General features: G+C 47.4%; 2 protein-coding genes across 2 annotated transcripts; both read left to right on the top strand.

Annotated features, from left to right (window-relative positions):
• The first annotated feature begins 475 nt into the window (after positions 1-475).
• On the top strand, positions 476-5,234 carry emc3 (ER membrane protein complex subunit 3). Its single transcript, XM_079747601.1, has 9 exons — positions 476-639; positions 1,273-1,431; positions 1,524-1,581; positions 1,759-1,852; positions 2,351-2,455; positions 2,535-2,616; positions 2,725-2,804; positions 3,839-3,921; positions 4,011-5,234. The coding sequence occupies exons 2-9, from the start codon at positions 1,277-1,279 to the stop codon at positions 4,137-4,139; spliced, it is 786 nt and encodes a 261-aa protein (XP_079603727.1). The 5' UTR covers positions 476-639; positions 1,273-1,276; the 3' UTR covers positions 4,140-5,234.
• A 428-nt stretch (positions 5,235-5,662) lies between these two features.
• Positions 5,663-19,069, top strand: usp4 (ubiquitin specific peptidase 4 (proto-oncogene)). Its single transcript, XM_079748465.1, has 22 exons — positions 5,663-5,853; positions 6,737-6,864; positions 6,965-7,095; positions 7,174-7,300; positions 7,396-7,541; positions 7,722-7,783; positions 7,917-8,063; positions 8,555-8,672; positions 8,819-8,992; positions 10,124-10,282; positions 10,471-10,695; positions 11,423-11,506; positions 11,664-11,758; positions 12,414-12,596; positions 13,424-13,707; positions 14,048-14,269; positions 14,358-14,428; positions 14,521-14,636; positions 15,448-15,597; positions 16,111-16,214; positions 17,084-17,172; positions 17,289-19,069. The coding sequence occupies exons 1-22, from the start codon at positions 5,723-5,725 to the stop codon at positions 17,403-17,405; spliced, it is 3,063 nt and encodes a 1,020-aa protein (XP_079604591.1). The 5' UTR covers positions 5,663-5,722; the 3' UTR covers positions 17,406-19,069.
• The last annotated feature ends 195 nt before the right edge of the window (positions 19,070-19,264 follow it).

The following is a 19,264-nucleotide window of genomic DNA, read 5'->3' as shown; positions in this document are numbered from 1 at the left end:
TTGTTCATTCTTCAAGGCTGAACCTGAGTACAGCCCGATCTCTTTCTGAACAAGTTTCCCTCGAAGTGTCATAATCAATTCATTTAGAGATTAATTCTTAAGGCGTAGTTCTGGAGTCTGACCTCGGCCCTGACTCAACACCCTGGGCCCGTCCAACGGTACCAGCATGCCTTCGTTCTGCTGACCTCTGCATCCAATACAAACTCAGCACCTCATTATTGTCCTTCTGCACATAGTCAAAGTGTTTCAGACTCTTTCTCTCTTTTTACCTCCACACTAGTCCAACACTAAATAAACACCAGAAATATTATCCCTTATTCAGAACGCTAGACGTGACACTGTGAACTCTGGGAGGAATTAAGAGCGACCCTCAGAGATCTCTGTAGCTGACACTCCTCACCACAGGGAGGCGCTCCAGGCTCCGGATGTACTCCGCGCTCCTCGTTCTTTGAGCTTCAGACCGTTGAGCCGCGGATGTTGTGGACCAGGATCTTTTCTGACGTTAGCTCTTCCTGCTCAGACCAGGATCTCTTCTGACGGTAGCTCTTCCTGTTGAGACCAATCTGAAGACAGTTCTTAACCCAGACGACATCACTCCTCAGTACTCGTAGCCGTGTTCAGTACCGGAAGGTCCGTGAGGTAAGAACCAACCTGGGATCAGGCTGTCCGCCTGCGGCCCTCGGTCCGTTGTCACGGCCGGTTACAATCCCATAGACTCGTTATATTTAATCATTGGTCGGTATTCATTAATCGAGCAATTCTGACCGTTTGGGACCCCAAATACACGCATAATATTACACCTTTAGGTACCGTAATGTGGAGCTGGCGGTCCTCGACTCCCCGCATAGAGGGACCACTAGGGGACATCACCATGGTAACATGGTGATGTCCCGCTAGGTGGTGAGGACATCTTACTACGGTAACATGTCCCCTTCATCTAGATAGACCTTAATTTACCATGGTAACATGTCCTCATCACCTAGAGAGACCACTAGGGGACATCACCATGCTAACATGTCCTCACCACCTAGAGGGACCACTAGGGGACGTGTTACCATGGTAACATGTCCTCACCACCTAGAGGGACCACCAGGGGACCCCATGTCCACAGTGGGGACGGTATCAGTCCATGGGACGTGCTGCTGTAGTGGTTGTCGTGGACGTAGGGTTGTGTTGTAACTGGTCCCCCATCCCTGTGCAGGTAGCCTAGCCCTAACACATGCTGTCCTATAGTTGTAATTCTTCTTCTTCTGTGGTGTTGTGCGATTTCAGAGGTATGGCTGAGCCTGAGCTGCTGCTGGACTCCAACATCCGCCTGTGGGTGGTTCTGCCCATCGTCTTCATCACCTTCTTGGTTGGGATTATCCGACATTATGTGTCGATTCTTCTTCAAAGTGATAAGAAGCTGACATTAGAACAGGTCTCCGACAGGTAAGACTACGTTATGTCCTGTGCTGTAGACGCTAGAAGATGTTTTCAAGACCTGCGTTTACTTGGATATGTTTGTGTTGTGTTTCTATCAGTCAGGTTCTCATCAGGAGCAGAATTCTCAGAGAAAATGGGAAATATATTCCAAAACAGGTAAGAGTGTTGTAGCTAAATTGTTCCTTTGAATAATGAAAAATGTTATTATAAATATGTTTCCTTGCTAATACCACAACACCAGCATTACTCATTCTATACAATAATGCATATTCATTTTAGTTTCTTTATCTGCAACGGCCATGTCAAATGAAACATGATTCTTTCCTGTTTCAGTCATTTTTGATGAGAAAATTCTACTTCAATAATCAAGATGATGGGTTCTTCAAGAAGAGCAAACGAAAGGTGGTCCCTCCCTCTCCAATGACAGGTAACCCCTTTACTGGATCATTTGTTCTCTCACCATTTTCCATATAACTATTTACAGATGGTCCTAATACTTATGGTGAGTTTAAGACATTGTTTTATGCTTAAAATATTATGTTATAAATATTATAGAAGTTGGATCTGATCAGCTAATTATCAGATATGAATGGTATCCGTGATATAGTATCTAACCCAGTAAGCAGGGTTTGGGTTGGGGTTAGGGTCAGGGTACACTGATGGCATAAAGCTCCTGGAGAAAAGCACACTTAATCTCGTTTCGTGTTCATGAAATAAGCAGCATAATCCTAAGAAAAGTTTTGCCCGCAAATGAAACTTTAGGCTTACTGCCACTGTCATGCAAGCTGTTGTGATTGTAACTTAGCGTTTCATTCATGTCTTACTGCCACCTTCTTGTATGTTATCAATGTAACGTTTCATCCATGTCTTACTGCCTCTGTTATGTATGTTATTAATGTTTCATCCATGTCTGCCTCGTGTTCAGATCCCAGCATGCTGACAGACATGATGAAGGGGAACGTCACCAACGTTCTTCCCATGATCCTCATCGGAGGATGGATCAATTGGACCTTTTCTGGATTTGTAACAAGTAAGGATTTAACCCGCTCAGCAGCTAATGATGGGTGGCATCAGTGCAGTCAGGCTGACGGTCTCTCTTTACCTTCCAGCCAAGGTGCCCTTCCCTCTCACTCTGCGCTTCAAGCCCATGCTTCAACAGGGCATAGAGCTGCTCTCCCTCGATGCTTCCTGGTAAGTCATTTTCTTTGTTTGCAGTTTAGATGTTTTTGTTAATCAATGGATGTATCGTGACTGGAGTAAGCGTTGCCCTTCACTTACTGCTTGTGTTAACTCTTCCAGGGTGAGCTCTGCCTCGTGGTATTTCCTGAATGTCTTCGGATTGCGGAGCATGTACTCACTAATCCTAGGACAAGATAACGGTACTTTTTTCTGCTATCATTTGTGCACAAGATTCGGATGAAGCAGGTGTTAACCCTGTAGCCATCACTATTTAACGTAGTCTATGGGGAGTCTGATAGGGCAGGATCCAATCATTCATTGGTTTTAGATGTATACACTTAATTACAGAGAGTTTGTTTTAAGTTTTTGATAAAGGAACCTGTCAGTAAATTAATTGGTTTGGAGTGCTTCCAGTACTCCATAATAGGGCTGCACCATATTGGAAAGAATTTGTGTTGCGATATTTTGTCTTCCTGCGATACATGTAATTCTTAGGAAAAATAATGAATCATAATTGAATGCTTGGGACTATTTGTAGCGGAGTGCATCTGCATAGATCCGCTCTGAACCCCTTTCTATGGTGCAACACTGGCAAAGGCCTCCAAAATATTTTTTTGCTTTGGCTTTGCATGTTCTTCAAGTTTGTCTTGCACTCTTATATACAGAGCTTCATGGTGGAAAAGTAAAAGGGAAAATAAATAACTTATGTTGCTTTCTGCTGTGGCAACCATTGCACAGCACTCTGGACAAAGTACCATGGGTCAACGTGGTCTTTTCTGTAACCAAAATACTTCCATACGACTGACGCTGTTTGCTGGGAATTAAATCTTATTTTCCTAATTTTGAAGTTTTGTTCTGTGACTGCTTTGGTTGTCTGATCATAAACTGATCAACATGATCAGTGATTTGGTGGTTCGCTGTGCATGCAGAGCATGCGTGACACTCCCTAGCAACAAACTATCCAAGAACACTTAAATAAGAGTAAATTATGTTATATCAGACAGACTTCTCTTGTAGAGTCTGGAAAATGAGAAGCTTAGAAGGTTGTTGTTTTTTCAAATGATTTAATAGCACACGTCAAGCGATACGAATATCACACGTGTGCGTAACGTGATTATGATACGAGAACGATGTATGCAGCCCTACTTCATCTAAGTACTGTAACTCTGCTGAGCCAGTGAGACTCAGAGGAGAGCTCTGTCCGGGTATGTGCTGACCCGTCTGTCCTTTACAGGTGCTGACCAGTCGAGGATCATGCAGGAGCAGATGAGCGGTGCTGCCATGGCGATGCCTGCCGACACAAACAAAGCATTCAAGGTAGTGCGGAAGCACCATCCCTAATACTCACATTAGCAGCACGTTTGATGGACGGTGTTTGCTCATGGGCTCTGGCCTCTGTTTTCCAGGCTGAGTGGGAGGCTCTGGAGCTAACAGACCACCAATGGGCTCTGGACGCTGTGGAAGAGGAGCTGATGGGCCGGGAGCTGGACTTTGATGGGATGTTTAGCAAAGACCTGCCAACCGGTATCTTCTGATGGCCCCTCAGTTGTACCTCCTGGTTGCCCCTCAGTGGTACCTCCTGGTGGTCTGTCAGTTGTACCTCCTGATGGCCCCTCAGGGGTAACTCGTGATGGCCCCTCGGTGGTACCTTCTGATGGCCTGTCAGTGGTACCTCCTGATGGTCAGTGGAACCTCTTGATGGCCCCTCAGTGGTACCTCCTGATGGTCAGTGGAACCTCTTGATGGCCCCTCAGTGGTTCCTCCTGATGGTCTGTGGAACCTCTTGATGGCCCCTCAGTGGTACCTCCTGATGGTCAGTGGAACCTCTTGATGGCCCCTCAGTGGTACCTCCTGATGGTCAGTGGAACCTCTTGATGGCCCCCCAGTGGTACCTCCTGATGGTCAGTGGAACCTCTTGATGGCCCCTCAGTGGTACCTTCTGATGGCCTGTCAGTGGTACCTTCTGATGGCCTGTCAGTGGTACCTTCTGATGGTCTGTCAGTGGTACCTACTGATGGCCTGTCAGTGGTACCTACTGATGGCCTGTCAGTTTTACCCTGGCCCAGAACGGTCCCTTTATTGTTTAGTGTAGGCAATTAATTAGCAGTTTAAGATTAATTTGATAGACAAGGGAATAGTCCTTCCACTGTATGCAAAGTTTACATTAACATCTGTACCATGGTCCTCGTCCTTTACTGTTCGGGTTGACCCCCCCGGCTAGGATGTGAAGAGAACGGTTCACTGGTTCTGATGAACTGGTGAATAAAAAATCAAGTGGTATCAGCTTAGATTTTTTTATTGCATCGTTTGTAGCCTGTGACTAGAAGTGATTTCTGCTTTTGACATTTGTATTGGGATGTGAAATATCCTAATCCACTGGTGTGGCAAGCCAACATCATGTTAGCTCTAGGACACAACTATTTAAAAATAATTCCATTTCATTTCACGTTCTTAACATTTCATTTTTTATTTTTTATATGTTCTGTTAATATAGAGAGGGCCGAAACTTCATGTTGGCTGCCTAAATAATGTACCGCCTGGGTTTTGCTCTATCGTTTCTGGAAATATTTATTTAGACAATTATTTTGTAACTATTCCTTGTGTTTTGTATAAAGCCATGTTTGACTACATACAGTTTGGTGTGTTTTTGTACATTTCAGTGACAACACAAACACATTCCATATTAACCAATATTCAGACCCATTGACTTTCCTTACATTAAAAGGTTCATGAAAATAAGTATGCAAATAATCTGTGTGTATTACTGGGTAGAGGTGGGCTCTTTAATGACAGGTTAAGGGATTTTAAGGACAGGTTAAGAGCTCTTTGGGTTGGGTAAGGGGATCTTTAGGACGGGTTAAGGGATCTTTAGGACGGGTTAAGGGATCTTAAGGACAGTAAAGGGTTATCATGTGTACTTAGTGTGATGAACGCCCTTGAGCAGACGGATCTTAAAGATGGGTTAAGGATCTAAAGGACAGGTTAAGGGTTATCATGTGTACTTTAGTGTAATGATGGCCCGGGAGCAGCCGCGGCGGAGGCGCGCGGCCTATCCCGGAGGCGCGCGCCCTCTCCGCAGAAGAAGAAGCTCCGCGCGAGCCGCGCTCAGTCTCTCACGATGGCGGAGGGAGGCGGACCGGAACCAGTGGACTCTGTGGAACCAGTGGCCGCTCAGTTACCTTCAACCGAGAGTCAGAAACAGACCGTTGGATCCCTTATTAAAACGAATCTACGGAAGGGCGATGAATGGTAGGAGTGGACCTGTTAGCCTGAAGCAGCCGAGCTAGCTGCTAGCTGCTAGCTAGACCGAAGGGCTAATAGCGGCTCTGAAACCGAAAGTTGATGTCACTGCCGTATTGTTAGTAGCTAACCTGAAGCTAAGGCTAAATGTCGGCCTCATACCTGTCCATGATGGGCTCTGTTCCCCAGAGCCTCTGGTCTGGATCGGAAGCCAAGATAAAGACGCCAAGGACGCAGCGGTTCCGTAGTTTAGTTCGGTATCAGCGGCTAACCGGAGCTAGTACAGGGCTAACTGGAGGTCTGGTCTGATGGGCCTACACACTGATCAACAAACACAAGTTTCGTTTCCCCGGAAATGCTTCCTATATAATTGTTGAACTGGTCGTCCAGGCTACTGTGAGGCCTGGGTTGGTCCGAGCTGAGTCAAGTGAGCCACTGCTGGGTTGTGGATCACTGAGAGCTGCTTACTGGTCAAACAAACCTTATGGACCATAAAAAGAGAACGTTTTCTGTCATTGGTAGTCCACTTGGAAGATAGGTCATGAATGCCATACAGAAGAATAGCAAACCTCCATCAAGACTAGGACACTTCCACAAGATTTAACGTTGGTGCAAACTCTTTATTTCATTCCACCTTCTTAAGGTGAAATGCCTGATTATCTCATGTTTTGTCGGTTAATTGAGGACCAAACTATCATACCTTACATGATACCTGTTAATCAGGTTATCAACACTTCTCATGGTAATGACCTGGGCAAATACAAAGAGGCCATCAGTGGCTGGAAATAATTACCCATGTCTATTCTACTATGCTGGCATGTTGATGCACTTATAGAAAATGCGTTAATGTAATTTGTTTCCCTGTAAGTTAATGACATCCTGTTCCTTCTAGGTTTCTGATAGACAGTCGCTGGTTCAAACAATGGAAGAAGTATGTGGGATTCGACAGCTGGGACATGTACAATGTTGGAGAGCAAAGCCTTTACCCGGGACCCATCGATAACTCTGGGCTGTTCTCAGGTAAAGCTTGGAAACTGTCAGTGTTGCACTTAATATTATTATTTTATAAAACTAGGTACAAAAAGCAAGTTCAAACTCTGACCTGCCTTTTTGTCTGCAGACCAGGAAACCCAAGTCCTGAAAGAACACCTTATAGATGAGCTGGACTACGTCCTGGTACCAACCAAGGCATGGACCAAGCTGGTGGGCTGGTACGGCTCTCTGGATGGCCAGCGGCCCATCGTCAGGAAGGTACGTTTTGTTAGCCAAACCTCCGCATTGCAGTGGAGTTCTGGTCGTGTGTTCTGATCCAGCTGTCTCTCTCTCTAGGTGGTTGAACATGGCATGTTTGTCAAACACTGTAAGGTGGAAGTCTATCTACTGGAGTTGAACCTGTGTGAGAACGAGAACATGGAAAATGTGGTCACTCGGCATTTCAGTAAAGCGGACACTATAGGTAACGTACCCTTCCTACCTCCTCTAAGAGGCCCGTTAATGTCAGTCGTTACCTTAGGATGTTTTACTATTTAACTAATGACGGGTTCCTTTCAGACACCATAGAGAAAGCCATGAGGTCACTGTTTGAGATCCCGTCGCAGAAAGAGACCCGACTGTGGAACAAATACATGAGCAACACATACGAGCAGCTCAACAAGCCAGACAATACGGTCCAGGACGCCGGGCTCTTCCAGGGACAGGTATGCCTACAGTTAGACGTACATCATGTAAATCAATGTAATGTCACTCTACTCTTGTTATTGACTCACTCTGATGAGCCTTTAGTGCAGGTAGATTACCTCGCTGTCAGGTCGGCCCTGTGTACAACGTGTCCCAGTGTTTCTCCACCATGGCGGCTCAGTTGTCCTGTTGTCCCCCAGGTGCTCGTCATTGAACGCAAAAACGAGGATGGCACCTGGCCCAGACAAAGCTCCCATTCAAAGTAAGTGAGCACCCTGCTGCTGCTGCGGTTCTATTCAAGGTTCTGGGTACACCAGCTTATCAATGATGTACATTCCTCTGTTTCCACCTTGCCTGGATGTTTGTTTTAATGTATGTGTCTTGGTGATTTGTAGATCTAGTGCTACTCCACCCAGGAATTTCACCACCTCTCCAAAACTCTCTTCCAATTCGTCCGCCACCATCTCCTCGACGGTGTCCAATGGGGACAGCAGCAGTAACGCGAGCTACACGCTGAATAACAGCAATTCCTCTGGAAACCGGTAAGAAGGACCCATCCAGCATCTAGATGATCATTGAAACGTACACACATGCTCACACTTTGAATTGGTGAAGGCCTCAGGGGCAGGTCAATGGTGATAGTCTTGTATGAATGCTCTACTGTCTTTTCCCTGCAAAAGCATTTTTTTTGTGGTTTATGGCAATGCGTCTCCTCTTATTGGCTGGGTCCTCTTACACACCCATAAAATAATATGCAACATATTTTGAACAGACACGCAGCTTATCTATTTATGAAATTCCTTTCCAGCTAAGCCACACCAGAGTCTGGGTGAAGGAAGGCATATGCATCTATGTAGTGCTCCTACAATGGAATCCAATTCCTGTTGCATAATTGATTACAGCTGCGCAGGTTATGTTATTATTGACGACTGTTGGGATCCAACATGGTCTACCCGCACACTGTATTATCATACTGCTTCTCGATTGTTGTGTGTGGCCACTAAAGCTCTGAGATGGAACTCCTTTGGAACAGGTTGGGGGGCTACAACTCGTACAGCTCCTCCTACAACTACAGAGACTCCCAGTCCCAACCAGGCCTCTGTGGGCTCAGTAATCTGGGCAACACCTGCTTCATGAACTCTGCCTTACAGGTGAGTGGTGCGGCCAGGTCCATTTTAATGAAAACTGTTGGTAATAATAATAATAATGATGATGATCATGATGATGTAAGTATTTAGAAATACTCACGTTACTCAAAACCATTTCTGCGTACTCTTCTTCCTTGTCTTCGCTCCAGTGCCTGAGCAACGCGTCCGCACTCACAGACTACTTCCTGAATGACCAGTACGAGGCGGAGCTCAACCGGGAGAACCCGCTGGGCATGAGGGGGGAGATCGCAGAGGCCTACGCTGAGCTGGTCAAGCAGATGTGGCTCAGTCGCAGCAACTACGTGGCCCCGCGCACCTTCAAGGTGAGTGGGGCCATCCACTAGGGACGGGCATGATCAATCGACTATCGACTAGTTGATCATTAAGAATTTCGTCTGACGTAATTTTTCATCGATAAAACGAATGCTAAAAAATATCTTCACACGGTGTGTCTTTTTACAATTACCATTCGTGATGTTGTTCAGCAGAGAAATAGTCCGCCAAAAGACGTTGACGTTGCTTAGCAACTGGACACGCTGGGGTTGATAAGATATAAGGACTACTTGCGGAGTGAGTAAGAAAGACGTGAATCAGGCAAAAAATCCACTTTCCTTGACAGCGGTCCAGTTCGGTGTGCATAAAAGTACAGACCGACCAATTGCGAACTACTGCAACTGCTGACGCCATCTCTCTTAAGTTAAAAAGTAGCCGCACCCACCCCAAACCAAACGTAATAAGTCTATACATGTCGATTATAGCGGACTACACCACCTCTTCTATTCTGCATAAAATTATATTCCGATCAGAGAATTGTATTCCAATTAGCCGCGTTTACATCAACACTTCTGATCTGATTAGATTTATAATCGGAATAGATCTATTCCTACCATGCACTCCGAATGTACTGTATATAAGACATTTACAAAAGTGGTAAGTGTACGTCGGTATGTCTGTCGCACATTCTCGTGTATTCCGATTGAGGCGTATACATGATCATTTTCTATTCCGATTGAGCTGTTCTTCCACTTGTAATCTGACAGGAAGTGGCCATGTAAACGCGGGAGAATTAGCGATCAATTTTCATTGCATTTTGAATATAGCATATAAATAGTTAATTTCAATATAAAAATATAAATGATTAATCGAAAGTTGATTGTAAATTCTCCCAACTAAGACAATTGGTGTTCAGCACTGCAGGCACACTGTAAGAAACTCCTGGGGGCTGGGGGGCCTTTCTGTGTATAGTTAGTATGTTCTTCCTGCTTAGAATATGCATGTTCTGCCTGTGTTCCCCCTCCACCCACTAACATCCATGTCGGGTAAATACTCCTACCGGTGCCCTTGAGCAAGGCACCAGGCAGTACCTGGAGTGGGTCTCCGGACTGTAGCCGCCCCCTACTCCTAGCGTTGCTAGTGAAGGGTGCAGTGATCACATGTCCTTCCTTTGTGCTCAGACCCAGGTAGGCCGCTTCGCGCCCCAGTTCTCGGGCTACCAGCAGCAGGACTCCCAGGAGCTGCTGGCCTTCCTGTTGGACGGTCTCCACGAGGACCTGAACCGCGTCAAGAAGAAGCCCTACCTGGCCGTGAAGGACGCCGAGGGCCGGCCAGACGAGGTGAGCGTGATGGAGCTACACGCTGATGACCTTGATGGAAAGCTGTTTTCAGCTGTAATGATATAATGGCTCCTCCACTCTGGGTTAAATGGGCCTTTAACATGTAACACGGAGTGGTCAGATGGGTAAGAACGGCTCGTCGTCCTGTTGCTCACCTCTCGCTGCCATTTCCCTTTTTTCCCGAACAGATTGTCGCGAAGGAAGCCTGGACTAACCATCGTTTGCGCAACGACTCAATCATAGTGGACATCTTCCACGGCCTCTTCAAATCCACCCTAGTGTGCCCCGAATGTTCCAAGGTGTCCGTCACCTTCGACCCCTTCTGCTACCTCACGTTGCCTCTGCCCATGAAGAAGGAGCGCACCATGGAGCTGTTCCTGGTGCGCTCCGACCCCCAGTCCAGGCCCATGCAGGTGAGCCCGTCCTCGGAGCCTCGGTTAGCGCCACAAAGCGGACCTCTTCCTCCTGAAATAACCCGGGACCGGGTTCAGCCCCCCCCCCCCCGATTTCAAAGATGGCGTAAGGGATTTCGACTCACAAGAAAGGATTCATGCAAGGCACCACTTTGACCAACCTTTTCCATCTAAACACTGTGTTTACAAATCCATTTTTAGCTGGGTTTCGGAGGAAATGGGTCATTTCCTTAAGTCTCAACACATTCATCGCCATCTGGTGGCCGCACGGGGCACAAGGGATGGTTTGGCTTGGTCTCATTTAATTCTATTGGCCCAGATTTCTCAAGAGGAAGGACTGGGTCAATTGTCAAAATTGTACATTGTGTTCCCAAGATATCCACCGGGTAGTCAAGTTTATATTGTCAATTTTGCATTGGATTTATGTTTTTATTTGGAGATTTTGCCTAATCCTACCACGACTAAAACTTCTTTATTTGCTGAACTTCACTTTATTGACATCCAATATTGAACCAGGTCCTCCCTTAGAAGTTGTTCTATGGCCTGATGATACTATATGGCTACCTACTGATATTCACTCCAAAACAACAGCTATTTCAGGTGGAAATAATATCATATGCTAATGCTGTGTTTTAGATTTATTCACTCTAACCAAGTAGTTTACACATTGAATATTTAATTTAATGAGTCAGAAGATGATGGCCTCTGTGTTTCTGTGTGTTTTCAGTACAGAGTGGTGGTCCCCAAGCTGGGCTGTGTTAGTGACCTGTTCAGCGCCTTGTCCAAACTCTGTGGGATCGCTCCGGAGAATGTGAGTTTTGCCACATTGTTGAGCCTTGTTTAAAGACACTGTGCCTTGTATACACGGGGTCGTCCCTGTTTATATCCAGAAAGCTGTTCAGCTTCTCTGTTCTGTTGTGGCGCCTCTGGGTTTGATACTAAACCATCAAACTGCTGTCTGCTCCTAGATGGTGATGGCAGACGTTTACAATCACCGCTTCCACAAGATGTACCGCCAGGACGACGGGCTGAACCAGATCATGGACAAAGACGACATCTATGTGTAAGTTATCAACAGCGTCTTCTTCAAGAGACTTTGATTTGATGAAGCGGAGCCTATCCATCGGTACTGTAGTCTGCTGAGTCTAACAAACTATTTCCAATTTGGTCTTTCTACGTGCCAGAGTGGAAACCTTTACTGGCCAAGCAATGTTTTAAAAAAAGGAACCCTGGCCTTTTTTCACCTGCTAAATGGTAGGTGTTAGCTCTGACCGTGTTGAGTGGGTAGTACAATATAATGATAATAATCCTGTCTCCGAAGTACTGCTTTAACTATAGCGGGAGACCATTCGTTGGTGTTGCCAAAACCAGGCATTTGTCAAATGGGCCCTCACAAACACACTGACCTGACCGGACCTGGTCAAGAGAATCAAACAGTGGTTCTGCCCGGACTTGGTCCAGACCATCACAAACAGACCTGACCTGGTCCAGAGCATCACTAACAGACCTGACCTGGTCCAGAGCATCACTAACAGACCTGACCGCACCCGGTCCAGAGTATCACAAACAGACTAACCCTGACCGGACCTGGTCCAGAGCATCACTAACAGACCTGACCGCACCTGGTCCAGAGTATCACAAACAGACTAACCCTGACCGGACCTGGTCCAGAGCATCACTAACAGACTTGCCCTGGCTTGTGTCCTGGCTCCATGCAGGTACGAGGTGCAGGAGGAGGACAGTGAGCAGATGAACCTGCCGGTGTACTTCCGGGAGCGGCACTCCAAGCAGGCGGGCGGCTCCAGCGGCACCATGCTGTTCGGCCAGCCCCTCCTGCTCACAGTCCCCAGACACAACCTCCTGGCAGAGGCGCTGTACCTCCGGATCCTGGAGAGGATCGGGTGAGTGGCCTGAAACCTGCGCTGGTTTAATTCTCTTTAACACCAACTGATCTGCAAAATGATACTTTACAAATTGTTGGCTCATTTCCGCTCATTTGCACGTTTCATATTATTCTCCTCTTCAACAAACATAATGGAATTATTTTACACTTGTGTCCAGGACACTTCTCTCTGCACATGTTGACCTCTGGGACATCTAAACCAGTAATATTAGAAGACCATTTCTTTTCCTTTTCATAAAAAGCGGGCTCTTGTTATGAATCCCGTAGACTGTATGTTTAGTATCAGTTACGCTGAAGGGAGATGCGTTTATTGATTTGGTTTCCATGGCTAGTCATATTTCATCATATGTATTGTGTTCTTCCACTAAGAGGAAGTTGAAAAGGATACAGGAAAGGAGTGCATGTTTATGAAGATCCCTCACTTCCCCCAAAAGTTGGTTACTCAAGCTATTGAGTTCTTCTGCCAAATCATTTTATAGTAAAGCAAAGTGGGCCAGTGATCCAGGTGACGATACGATGTTCACATCGTTATTAAGGTGAATCACTGTGGGCCACCGGCAAACACCATGTCCTCAGCCTCTAATAGGCTCCCCTCGGTGCGGGCTTGAGGCCGCCATGTCTCCAGGGTTAAGTGGCTTCCCCCCGGAGCGGCCCTGAGGCTGGAGGCCGCCATGTCTCCAGGGTTAAGAGGCTTCCCCTCGGAGCGGCCCTGAGGCTGGAGGCCGCCATGTCTCCAGGGTTAAGAGGCTTCCCCTCGGAGCGGCCCTGAGGCTGGAGGCCGCCATGTCTCTAGTGCTGACGGAGGGTTTCTGGTTTGTGTTGCAGGCGCTACGCCAAGCCCCAGCCTGGGCCCTGTAGCGAGAGCCGTGCCGCCGCCTCCGCCAGCTGCAGCCGGGCCGAGGGTCCCACGCCCCCTGGGTCGCACTCCGACAAGGAGGGCGGAGCCAACCCACTGTCTGACGGGGCCTCCTGTAGCTCCGGGGCCCAAAGCAGCGCTGGGGGCTCCAGCAACTCCGAGGCCTCCTGCAGCTCTGGGGCCTCCTCCAGCGCCGGCCCCAGCAATGGCAGCAGCCACTCGGCGGCCAACGGGCCCAACGGGGTCTGCGATGGTACGTGTGTCCAGGATCACTTCTGGTTCTTCAGCCTCAATGGTTTTGGGTTTAGTGTTATTGATCTAAAGGACACTCATGGTTCAGTCATTAAAGTCTGGGAAGGTCTCCTCGCTGCCCTCTCTTGTTGGCTCCCAGAATCTTTGTCTGTTCGTTGGGGTGAAGGCTGGCTGTATTCACCCCTTCCCCACCTGGCTGTAGGAGCCGGCTGTATTCACCCCTTCACCACCTGGCTGTAGGAGCCGGCTGTATTCATCCGTTCACCACCTGGCTGGAGGACAGTCCGTCCGCAGGCAGGGTGACAGAGGAAGGCTTGATGATAACGATGTTGTTCTTTAAGGTGAGGACGAGGCCATGGACCACCAGGGGAGCCCGGAGCCGGAGAACGGCCCCTCGGAAGAAGACGAGGAGGAGGAGGAGGAGGAGGAGGCAGAAGTGGAGAAGGGGTCGAAGGGCGTTTCCGCGGCGCCATCCAGGCTGTTCAGCTTCAGCATGGTCAACTCCTACGGGACGGCCAACATCAGCCCCCTGCCCTGCGACGGGAACGTCCTCAAACTCAACCGTGAGTCTCCCCTCTGCCTGCTCCTCTAACACCCAGTGGCTCACCTGTAGGACTCACCCTAAGACTCGCTCTTCTTCTCTCCGTGCAGCACATTCCACCGTGGCCATCGACTGGGACCCCGACACTAGGAAGCGGTGCTACGACGACCAGGAAGCAGAGGTCAGAGGGGTTGAGACCCTGCTTGAAATGTTTGCTCTTAGTGTAGGAATCTAGGGAGTAATGTGTGTGTGTGTGTGTGTGTGTGTGTGTAGGCCTCGGAGAAGCATGAGAGTGTTCTTCAGCCTCAGAAGAAGAAGACCACCGTCGCTCTGAGGGAATGCATCGACCTGTTCACCACCATGGAGACTCTTGGAGAGCATGACCCATGGTAAGGCCTACCGTAGCTGTTAGCCCTACATGACCCATGGTAAGGCCTACCGTAGCTGTTAGCCCTGCATGACCCATGGTAAGGCCTACTATAGCCCTACATGACCCATGGTAAGGCCTACCGTAGCTGTTAGCCCTACATGACCCATGGTAAGGCCTACTATAGCCCTACATGACCCATGGTAAGGCCTACCGTAGCTGTTAGCCCTACATGACCCATGGTAAGGCCTACTATAGCCCTACATGACCCATGGTAAGGCCTACCGTAGCTGTTAGCCCTGCATGACCCATGGTAAGGCCTACCGCAGCCTTACGTGACCCCTGGTAGCCCTACATGATGGTTCTTTATGACTAGTGGCGTATATAAAATGTAGCACCCTAACATGTCGATCCTCAGCTGATCGTTTTCTGACGTTGCAAAGAGGACTCTTATGAAGCCTATCTATTGTAAAGAGAGGACTCTTATGAAGCCTCTCCATTATGGAGAGAGGACTCTTATGAAGCCTCTCCATTGTAAAGAGGACTCTTATGAAGCCTCTCCATTGTAAAGAGAGAAAAGTCTTATTAAGCCTCTCCATTGTAAAGAGAGGACTCTTATGAAGCCTCTCTATTGTAAAGAGAGGACTCTTATGAAGCCTCTCCATTGTAAAGAGAGGACTCTTATGAAGCCTCTCCATTGTAAAGAGAGAGAAGTCTTAAGCCTCTCCATTGTAAAGAGATAGGACTCTTAGGAAGCCTCTTCATTGTAAACTGAGGACTCTTATGAAGCCTCTCCATTGTAAACTGAGGACTCTTGTCTCTCCTCTCCTCAGGTACTGCCCCACCTGTAAGAAGCACCAGCAGGCCACTAAGAAGTTTGACCTGTGGTCCCTGCCCCGTCTCCTCGTCGTCCATCTGAAGCGCTTCTCCTACAACCGCTGCTGGAGGGACAAGCTGGACACGGTGGTGGACTTCCCCATCAGGTGAGCCTCCTATCGCATCCTACTGCTGCCACTAGGGGGCGCTGGTGGTCAGGAGCTCCTGGACCCCTGGAGAGGAAGTGAACAGCATTAAGGTGTATGGCGTCACTAGGTGTGAGCTTATCTCCTCGCTGTGCATAACAACGGTATAAAAGGCCGTTGCTGTCAGACAACGTTACAAAGACCATTCTTAAGCAAACAATGGAAGGTTGTAAGACCTGGGCTGATCTGCTATCGCTGGATCCACTAAGAAGCGCTCTATTAATTATTCCCCTGACTTCTTGGAAACACTTCTTCCTGCCCTCACCTTCCTGCTCCAGGAATGCTGACTCATGCTTGCCGGTTGTGGTTTCCAGTTCTGGAGCCGGTTTGACCGCCTGAGTAATGTTTGTATAACAACGTCCTCTGTCCCCGGGACCTGGACATGTATGGGTAACGATCCTAACGATCCACTCTCTCCCCAGGGACCTGGACATGTCTGAGTAACGATCCTAACGATCCTCTCTCTCTCTCCAGGGACCTGGACATGTCTGAGTTTGTGTGTGACCCTAAAGCTGAGCCCTACGTCTACGACCTGATCGCCGTCTCCAACCACTACGGGGGAATGGGAGGAGGCCACTGTAAGTCGACATTATTATTATTATTATTATTATTATTATTATTATTATTATTATTATTATTATTATTAGGGGTCCTACGAAAAACATAGGAACACTATTGTATTGATGGAATTTGATAGTATGCTTTAGAAACATGGTAACCCTAACCAGTTTTTAAGGCATACCAATGCCATATTACCATACCGACCAATCTTGCCACGCCTCCACATACAGAAGACTGTCCATATAGTAGTGGTATTGCGTCAGCCTCATGACCATGGGTGTTGGTTCAAGTCCAACCTCAAACAACGATTCTGTGAGACTTGTCATTACTTAAGTTAATGTTTACCATTATGTATTCATTAAGTCACTATACTCATCATACAGTAGGGCCCTGTCATGGTTGCTTGCAACTATATTATTATATTAGTTATTACACACTAACACCATGATGCTTGTTATGGGGCCTTCACAGTAGAAACAACACAGGGTTAGCTCATAACCACACAGGGTTATCTAAAAACATTAACGATGGTATCTTCACAGTAGGAGCACAGGGTTAGCTCTTAGCATTAACGATGGTATCTTCACAGTAGGAACGTGGGGTTAGCTCATAGCACCAAACAATGTTGGGTATGGCAGTGCACCAGTATAGACGCAATAAACCAGGAAATAAACATGAGTCATGTTGCTGCTGGGATTGAAAGCGATGTTAAACTGACTGAACATGACGTTACTTCACTGTTGGCCATCTGTCCAAAGGGAACGTTGCTATATTCATTCATCCTTTCAAATCGTTCACCCACCTCTCGAATGGATTAGGTGTTGAGTTTCTTGCATAAAAAGGCTTGAAAAGCAAACTGACGCCTCTGCCCTTTGCCCCCCGACAGACACGGCCTACGGCAAGAACAAAGTGGACGGAGGCTGGTACTACTTTGACGACAGCAGCGTCTCGTCGGCCAAAGAGGACCAGATCGTGGTGAGACCGCGTTGACTCCTACTGGGACCGCTGGGCTCTCGGTCCTCCTCTCTCTCGGTATCAGGTGACGTGGGGTTTTGTGTTGTACTGACGCCGCCACCCTTGTGTCCCGGCAGACGAAGGCGGCCTACGTGCTGTTCTACCAGCGCAGGGAAGGCCCGGCCCCCGCCAAGCCCTTGGCGTCCTCGGGGGCAGCAAGCGACGGCGTGGACGACCACATGGATACTAACTAACACTGACCATAACCACTGAGCCTTCAAATGGTAGACGGACACACACACACACACACACACACCCAGCTACCATGGTGGGAAGGACTCGTCGATCCCCCCCCCTCCCTTCCCGGTGATTTAGTTTTTGTTTCTTATTTTGTCTACTACCGCCTCGACCCTTTTCTACTCGAGTCCCCAGACCCAAGCAGGGGGTTAGGGTTAAAGCCCAGACCCAAGCAGGGGGATAGAGCCTAGACCCAAGCAGGGGGTTGGGGTTAAAGCCCAGACCCAAGCAGGGGCTTAGACCGGAGACCCAAGCGTGTAGTTGTTGGGCCCCTTGTTTGGGGAGCTCCTCCACAAAGTAAAGGCTAAGGATCCTCTCGCTGGACACAAACAGAATGTTAGGGATGCCCTTGCTTAGGTAAACAAAGGTTTCAGTTTCCAACAGTCAAGAGGAAGTAAGCCAAACGTACATCCTGCTTTAACCAAAGCGCTCCACGTTGTACATGAAGTGAATCGTACCATTTAGGAATGCCGTGGAAACATCCATTTTGCAGTCATTTCCCCATCGTTGGTCTGGTTCCAGGTTCTGTCTCTGGGCCTTCAGAGGGCCGTGCTCCTGACGCTCACCCCCACCCCAGCTTCATGTTGGTTTTTGTCACAGTGCAAAAGTGGCCTTTTGATTCCTGCAAACTTTTATATTCTTTTACGGAGCACTTTGAATTTTCCCTCGAATTCATGATCTGCTTGTTATGTAATCAGAAGTGATTTGGGTTCATGATTTGGCCTTGGGGCTCAAGATATGTTATACATTTCTTCAGGTCTTTTAACTTTAAAATAATGCGTTTGCTCAAACCCCTAGCCCTCATCTAGTTTGTCTTTTAAAAGTCTTGTACATTATTTCAGCTTTGAATTGAAATGGCTGTTATTTGACATCTACAAAGCACACTGAAGAAAATAAAAATGTATTAAGTGGTGCTTAATTCATACGACCTTGAACTCACTGCTTGAGGAAGAGCGCCTCCATCTGTAATCAATTCAGTCTCAGTACATCGGGACGGGGATATTGGCCAAGGGATATAACAGTTAATGAGCAGAGACATTTATTAGGCTGAATGCTTGTGCATTAATGGAATAAAGGTGGAACGTAAATTCAATATACTAGTTAACTGGGAGCTACCTAGTCATCTGACATCAGGCACTTCAGATACTATTGTTGTGGAGGGGCTGTGTGGGGGGGGGGGGAAGACCAGATTGGCTGTAGGGGGAAACCAGTGGTCTGACCAGATGGGGTGTGGGAGGGAAAAGCCAGTGGACAGTTTCATCCTGCCAGGGATGTTAGCACAGTGGTGGCACTGCAGCATGTACATGTCCATTGGATTGCTTGTGTCCTTCTGATTTTGCTGGGTGATCTGCTGTGATTTTGCTCAGATTAGTACACAAGTCATTTATGCCAATGGATAGAAAAGCTTTACATCATACTTATAATCCACTATAGCAAGTTTTAAAAGAAATACCGTGAATCATCTTTTCCCTACTTCATGAGAACATCAATCATAATAGGTGTAAATAATCTTTCACACGAGTGAATGACATAGTCCGAATATTTATACATGCCAATATCTAGAAAATGTTTTTAATTGAGAATTATGAGTTTGAACGTACAATAAAGATTGAAACCTGAACCGTGTCTGCTTGGCCTAGTTCCTTTAAACCGTTTCTTACAGCTGGAAGAAGTGTTTATTCTAATTCTGTTTTTCCCAGTACAGCAGGCATACAGCTGTGACGATGGGAGAGACCGGGTCTTCTTAAAATGTAATTTTATTGTGAAATATGATGCCTTAAGACATTGCAACCTCTTGGAGTGGATTTTAAGGGTG

The sequence above is a fragment of the Pollachius pollachius genome (genome assembly GCF_949987615.1).
Source record: "Pollachius pollachius genome assembly, chromosome: 12".
NCBI lineage: Eukaryota > Metazoa > Chordata > Actinopteri > Gadiformes > Gadidae > Pollachius > Pollachius pollachius.
Note: the sequence above shows the minus strand (reverse complement) of the source record. Positions and strands in the feature narration are given on the sequence as shown.